The 8,256-nt window shown below is 43.7% G+C and overlaps 1 protein-coding gene across 1 annotated transcript in view; it reads left to right on the top strand.

Annotated features, from left to right (window-relative positions):
• The first annotated feature begins 6,997 nt into the window (after positions 1 to 6,997).
• Positions 6,998 to 8,256, top strand: part of LOC138955617 (zinc finger SWIM domain-containing protein 1-like) — a 2,402-nt gene continuing 1,143 nt past the window's right edge. The window contains exon 1 of the mRNA XM_070327183.1: positions 6,998 to 8,256. This exon is cut by the window's right edge and continues 646 nt beyond it. Within this exon, the coding sequence (XP_070183284.1) occupies positions 6,998 to 8,256 (1,259 nt within the window).

Below are 8,256 nucleotides of genomic sequence, written 5' to 3'. Positions count from 1 at the left end.
GGTCAGTAACTGATCGAACTGTCGCTTTTGAGTCACTCTGTTTTAAGCATTTCACCTAAATTAAACAAGAATGTCACAGTCCGTGTCTATGGTGCAAGGTAGGAGACCGTCTCATTGTAGCCAAGTTACGACAGTTGCTCGATTGACGCATTTCACGTCTTCGATATTGTGTCTGAGATCATTTCCCAATGAGCTGCCTTTAAAAACGGAATGTCCTGCAATTGTAGTATGCGCTGGAGGTTTCTTTTGGATGGGTAAGGACCCTTGAGATGCGATATCGTCGTATAATTATGTCAAGCGAGAGGCCCTTGACATTGGAAGTGGGAACTTCGAAAGCAAAGTTGCCAGCTACTCGGTATGCACGAGCTAAATTGAACGCCGAAGTAGTGGCTTCGAGAGTTCTGAGGTCAAGGTCGAGAAAATTGGGGGAATCCCAATTAGTGCGCATGCGTTTGTAAACGGTAGGCTTGGTGACCAGAAGAAACGAATCTCATCGCGAGTTCGTAAATGGGCAAACGTTGATCGCGCTGTAGCTTTTACTATAATTGTTGTTTTTAACTGGTTGAACGAAAGCTGTGATAATTGTCCTTAAATAGAATGACTGTCTATAATAATGATTTCGTTGACCAGAATGTTGGGGACAATAAAAAAAGGTTGTTTATGTGGTAGCGAAGTCGGTTAACTTAAAACTCTTTTTGTAGTGTTTTTTTTAATGATTGTGTATCGGTAAAACTGCTGGACAAAAATAGTTTGGTCAGAGCGAATGTTTGTGTTACTGGTAAATTTAAAAAGGCAGAACTCCATTTTTTGGGAATCAAGATATAAGGTGTAGTGAAAAGAAGATAAGTTCAGCGAATTTCATATTATTTGAGAAAATGTGTGTCCGAATTTTTAAAACAGAAAAATTGTTGTACTTAGGTGTTTGTAAATTACGTTTGTCCTCGTTAATTGTGAAGAGGATGTATGTTTATATAAAGTTCAAAGTCAAGATTGGATTTTTGTAGCCTACGTGCGTGTGTGCATGTGTATTAGACATAATACATAGACATAGAACACTTTATTATCTCAATTACGATAAACTCGGGTGTGGTGAATCACAATAAACAGCATAAAACGTAAGAACATGAATAAAATATCAAGGCACAAATATAGTCAGCTCATCATAGTGTGGGGAGTGGGTACACACACACACACACACACCGTCGAACACACACACACCGTCGAACACACACATAACATCGAAAACACACACACACACACACACACACACACACACACACACACACACACACCGTCGAACACACACACACCGTCGAACACACACACACCGTCGAACACACACATAACATCGAAAACAAACACACACACACACACACACACACACACACAAACACACACACAAACACACACACAAACACACACACACACACACACACACACACACACACACACACACACAAACACACACACACACACACACACACACACGGCACGCGCGAACACGCAAACAAACGTATGAAGGAACAGACGCACAATTATACCCGCACGCACGCACACACAGGCAGACAGGCACTCGCACAAATACATACACACACACACACACACACACACACACACACACACACACACACACACACACACACACACAGAGATAAAGCAATGACAAAAAAATAGTAGAAACTTACACTTCAACACTCGAACACACACACACACACACGCACACAAACACAAACACACGCACGCACGCACACAAACACACACACACACACACACACACACACACACACACACACACACACTCACACATGCACACAACGACGCCCATTTTCATAGAAACTCAGTAACCCCCTCGTATAAGCGGGAATGAAAGAGTGGTGGCCAATGACCCAGAACAAACAAAAGTCAAAGCTGGCAACTCAGGTTTGCATTCAGGGAAATTTGCACGAAATGCATGCAGAAGATACGACTTTTCCCTCTATTTTCTCTCTTTGGGAGCGTCAGCTCGGTTTGACATGAAAAACCGAAGAAAAGCCCTGCCTTTTTGCACTGAGAAACTGTGGAAGTAGCGTGTTTACTACTGGGTCTGGCTGTAGTACATTTTCCCTCATTTACTTCCTCGTTAGCTTCCAAAGTAAACTCTTTTTTCGTCCCATGCATGCGAAAGTGAGGATGTACTTCCGATGTCACTCAAAACTTTAGAAGTAGTCGCAAAATACCCTGAGTTACTTCCTCGCTTTGCTTCGAGGTAAACCCTTTTTCCGGCCCATGCATACGAAAGTGAGGCAAGTACTTCCGATGTCACTCAAAACTTCGGGAGTTGTCGCGAACTTCCCCCATAAGCATACGGGCCCAGAAGTGTACACACAGTTAGTGAACCCCACGGGTTGTCGAGAAGAATACACAAAATGGATCAGGGACCTCCAAAGTGAGACACACAGCTGGGTTGTACTTGGCGATTGCAATGACCATCACGCACTTTGGGATGACAAACTCAAGAACAACAACACACACAGTCATTTGGCAGACCATATAATAGACTCAGATATGGTGTGTTAAATGACGGTACCCCAACTAGACTTCCTGATAAAAACAAACAGTCAGCCACAGCTATAGATTTAACTCTTGTCAGTACAAAACTAGCAAGTAGAGCTGACTGGACGATCATTCCCGACACACCTTACTCGGACCACAGGTCAATCCTACTCACACTACATAACATAAACCCTGTTCTCGCAGAGGACACAAGCCTTCCCAAATTCAATTATAAAAGAGCCAACTGGTCGGCCTTCAGACAAGAATGCTCTACTTGCGACATAACCAAGATAGAATCAGAAAGCATAGACACATTTTATGAAAACATTAGAGAATTCATCATATCAAAAGCTAATGTAACAATCCCAACAAACACCACCAACAGAAATAAAAGAAAGACAGCACCAAACCCCTGGTGGAATGATGACTGTGAACAGGCCAAAAACGCAAGAAACAGAGCCACATCAGACCTCTTGAAGAATGAAACAGATGCAAATCAAGAGGTAATGAGAGAAGCAAAAAGTCACATGTCCCACACAGTCGCTAAAGCCAATAGAGACTATTGGGAACAGTTTGTAAAGGATGAAGTAAATAACCCAGAGGACACTGGCAAAATTTGGAAAAAGATAACTAAAATCAAACACAGGTATAAACTCCCGGAAAACCTTTGATAGTTGACAATAAACTCACCACAAACAACCTTGAAAAGGCTGAGCTTTTGGCAGCAACTTTTGCCAGGGCCAGTCAGACCGAACACCTTGAAGCAGACAGGCGGGAATACAGAGAAGAACACCAACAGACTTACACTCACCCAGCTGAAGATAACACCCTACCAATAAACCATCCTCTAACCAAAAAGGAGCTAAAGAAAGCAATAAAAAGCATAACGACAGGAAACAAGTCCACTGGCAAAGATCCAATGTCATATAAAATGATACAACATTTCCCTGACTGCCTCCTTGACATACTGCTTAAGTTTTTCCAATCCTGTTATGAAAGCAACACAATTCCCAAGGCGTGGAAAGAAGCGCTGGTGATAGCAATTCCAAAAGACGGAAAACCAAAGCAGTTAGCATCCAGTTACAGGCCCATATCTCTTACGCCCCATATTGGCAAAATCTATGAACGAATCATCAAGAATAGGCTGGAACACTACTTAGAGAAACATGGCATCATTCCCACGTGCCAGGCCGGCTTCAGAAAGTCCAGGTCCTGTACAGATAACATTGTTAAACTAGCTGCCCACATTAAAAAAAAACTCGAGCAAGAAACAAAGCCATGTTTGCCACCTTCTTTGACATTAAACGCGCCTACGATTCAGTCTGGCACACCAAACTATTGGAAAAACTGAAAAACATTGGTATATCAGGAAGACTGTACAATTTCGTGAAGGAATTTATCAACGAAAGGACGTTAGAAGTCCGAGTAGGCACAGATGTATCCACAGCACACACAGTTAACATGGGAGTCCCTCAGGGCAGTGTCATTGCCCCGACATTGTTCAGCATCATGCTGTATGACATCCACAGAGCCAGGACGAATGGAACAGTGATTTCACTGTATGCAGACGACCTGGCTCTGTGGTCAAATCACAAACCAAGAGAAACTCAACACAAAACTAACTTAAAGAGATATCAAAACGCAGTAGACAAAATAATCCATTATTTGCACACAAACGGCTTTGACATCGCCGCCGAAAAAACAACATTCATGGTTGTCACCAGAAAAAAGCTACACGAAAAATCCACAATTATCGTCAACAATACACCCATGGAGTCTAAAAAACAAGTCAAATTCCTTGGCGTTACCTTCACCCCGAACATAACATGGGGGCCACACATCAAAAACCTTGTCGGCAAAGCCAAGAAAGCACTAAGTCTCCTCACAGTATTAAAACGAGAGACCTGGGCCTCAAATAAAGACAGCCTGCTTCACGTTACGAAAGCCATTATAAGATCCCGTTTAACATATGGTCAAGAAGCATTTTTTGCTGCATCAAAATCGAATCTAAAACTATTGGAAAGAGCCGAAATGGCTGCCCTCAAAATCATCTTTGATCTCCCAAAACACTCCATAAACAAATTAGTGTATCAAGAGGCTGGCTGGCTGCCCCTCGATGAAGAAAAAAGACTAAAGTCGGCGCAGTATGTATCAAGAGCCAGTACAGTTGATAATGCTGTGAACGAAGAGCTCACTGCTGAGTTCGACACGATAACCTCGGCCCCTTACCAAAACTTAAAAAGAAAAACACCCACAATATACGAAGCAACAATCCCACTAGCAGACTATGTTCAACCGATATTTCAAGAAAGTGGGGTGAACACAGGTAGGATGGCCCAAATTCCCATTAACCCCTTCCCCTTTTGGTTCATGGAGTCCCCCATTATCATCCCTGATCATGATCTGGGTATAACAAAGAAAGATAACCCTGTGCTTAACAGTTATCTCAAACAGTTACAACGATCACCTACAAATATTTACTGACGGCTCAAAACAAAATGATGGCCAAGCCGGCTGTGCTTTTGTCATCCCTGACCTCAAAATAACTAAAAACTTCAAACTCAACCAGGATGTGTCCATTTTCACTGCAGAAATGTACGCCATACTAACAGCATGCCACTATATCAATGACCTCCCTCAACCCCCAACAAGAGTCGTGATTCTCTCCGACTCAAAATCAGCTCTGACTGCTCTCCAAAATGGTTCCAGAAACCGGGAAGAGCTTCAGACGGAAATAGTGTTCCTCTGTCACCAGATCATTGCCTCTGGAACAGAACTGACCCTTATGTACATCCCCTCACACACAGGGATCAGAGGCCATGATATGGCTGGCAGAGCAGCAAAAGAGTCTGTCACAGATCAGGCAGAATTTCTTGACCTCAAAATTAACAAAGACGGAAGCAAAACACAAAATGGCCAAAGTTGCCTGGCGTCACTGGGAAACAGAATTAAAAACAGAAGGCGATGCCCATGGTTGGCTTATTCTGCCCCGACAAACAAAACAAAACAGGCCTACACTCCCCACCCCCCCCCCCCCCCCCTCCTTAAAATACTTCGCAGAATTCGCACGGATGGATGCGCTCACAAGTTCTTTCCCCGTCTCTGTGAATGTGGAAAGCTTATATCTTTTTTACACCTCTTTGACCGCTGCCAATCACTCTAACACGATTTCCGCAACCTACACACCCTTGTCAACGAACACAGACTGAAACCCCATGAGTTTTTAGATAAACATTGCACGCTTCAATGGAAGCCAGCATACACCCTGTGTCTCTCAATACATAAGGCTGAAATAGGACATCTGTTTTAAAAACGTAATCACCCCTCCCCCTTCCCACCCCTCAACCCTCTCTCCCACCGACCCCCCCCCCCCCCCCCCCCCCCCCACGCCCAACAACCAAAGCGCCTACAACACCTATCATATAGCTCTACTCAAACAAGGCTAAATCACATACACCGCCCTCCTACCTGAACTTAAGTTCCCCATTCTGATATATTATTTTAGCAAATTATATTTAATATTCTTATTTGGCTAATACTATTTTTATTTTTTTTTATTTTGTTTTTATGTTTCTAGTTACGTATTTATTTACTTATTCCGCCAGTTCTTTATTACATTATTTTGGAATTATCCAAAAGTCTGAAAAATATTTTACATAAATAAAACGAAATGGCTATTTTGCCGGTACCGGCAACGGTACCGGCAAAATAACGATATGTTACGGTAGAGGCTATTTTGCCGGTTGGACGCTGCCCATTGCGTATACCGGCAAAAAAACGATATGTTACAGTAGAGGCTATTTTGCCGGTAGAGGCTCTCTCTCTCTCTCTCTCTCTCTCTCTCTCTCTCTCTCTCTCTCTCTCTCTCTCTCTCTCTCTCTCTCTCTCTCTCTCTCTCTCTCTCTCTCTCTCTGTGATTAAATACTCACCAATAAATGACAGTTTTTGATGGGAATTTCTTTGGGGGAGAGAAGTGTTCACTGATTGACAAATCTGCCCTGTCGTTTTAGGGTGATTTTCGTTCAACCGAGGCCGATGCTCAACAATCCGACAGGCAATCAAACACACGTTTGGGAGTTTGACAGACAGCAACAAAATGGGCTTCAACGTCGGTGATCAATTTGCTTCGTATGAAGAGTTTCAACAGGCACTTGTGGGGTATGAGAAATCCACATTTGTGCAGCTGTGGAAACGCGACAGTCGCACTCTGGCGGCAGCACAAGGACGATGTCCAAATAGAAAATTCAATAGCGCCATCAAGTTTTACGAACTGACGTACTCGTGTGTACATGGAGGGAAGAAACACCACAGCAAATCGACGGGATTACGTCCAAATCAAAAGACGTTTAAAATCGAGTGTCCGTTCACACTAAAACTTCGCGCAAATCCAGAGGGGACACATCTGCTGGTCACGAAGTTCGACAACATTCATAACCACAACGTCTTAGAATGTTTGTATAATGTCATGCCGGCTCAACGCCGATTGAATAAGGAAGACAAGGAAAAAGCCAAGGAAATGCTCAAGGTCAACGCAGACAGAAAACTTCTGCGGCATCATTTGTCGACAAATTCAGGAAAGGTTTTAACCATGAAAGACATTCACAACATCGGTACCTCAGTGAAATCAAAGTCAAAGTCTTCCTGCTCGAAGACTCAACTCAACGACATCGCCAGTTATTTGAACAGTCAACCAGGCGTTACTGCTGAATACGTAGCAGATGAAAATGATGTGCTGAGCGGGATTTTCATACAAGATGCGTCTATGCAGCACACCTTCAGCCAATTTCCGGAACTGATTCTTGTGGATGCGACACATAAGACCAACGAACTGAGAATGCCCTTCTATCTCCTTACCATTGTGGACGGGAATGGAGAAACCGAAATCGTCGCAGCGTTTGTTGTGGCCAGTGAGGAGGAACACACGATAAGGAAAATGATTCAGTTGTTCAAGAGACACAATCCACGGTGGACCGACACGAAGGTCGTGATGACCGACAAGGATATGGTAGAGAGGAACGTTTTCAGAGATGAGATTCCAAACGCTGCATTACAGATTTGCCTGTTCCACGTCCTGCGGACGTTCAAGCGTGAGATCACCACAGAGAAGATGGCGATCAGTGCGGGAGAGAGGACTACAGTGCTGGAAATTATACAAAAGCTGGCGTATGCAACGTCCGAAGAAGAGTATAATGCCAACTACCGAAACCTAGAGTCCACACAGGATCGACGAGTCATCGACTACTACAACATCAATTGGAAACCGATCACGGAGCAATGGGTTGAGGGGTTCAAACACAAGCAAATGTCCCTCGGTGAGCGCACCAACAATCGATTGGAATCAACATTTCAAAAACTGAAATCAATGACGTCACCGTCGAATTCTCTGCTGGAGTTTCTATCTGTTTTCTTTTCGTTTCTCACCATGGTGCGAACAGAGCGCGACACGAGGGTTGCTCAAATGTTTTCCAAAGTCCCTTGTAGCGTGCGAACAAGAGACGAATGTACACAGCAGTTCATGGAGTACCTCACCCCACACGCGTTCAAACGAGTTGAAAAACAATTGGAGCGAGCAGGCCATGTCGTACTCCAAGAGGATAACGGGCACTTTTCCGTGACCAGTTCAGAAGGGGAAATCTGCGTGACGCCAATATCCTGTGATTGTACTTTCTACAAGTCCATGTCGCTACCGTGTCGACATATCTTCGCTGTGAGAAAGATATGCGG

Source organism: Littorina saxatilis, unplaced genomic scaffold, assembly GCF_037325665.1.
Source record: "Littorina saxatilis isolate snail1 unplaced genomic scaffold, US_GU_Lsax_2.0 scaffold_2436, whole genome shotgun sequence".
NCBI classification, from domain to species: Eukaryota; Metazoa; Mollusca; class Gastropoda; order Littorinimorpha; family Littorinidae; genus Littorina; species Littorina saxatilis.
This window is presented reverse-complemented; position numbering and strand designations above follow the sequence as displayed.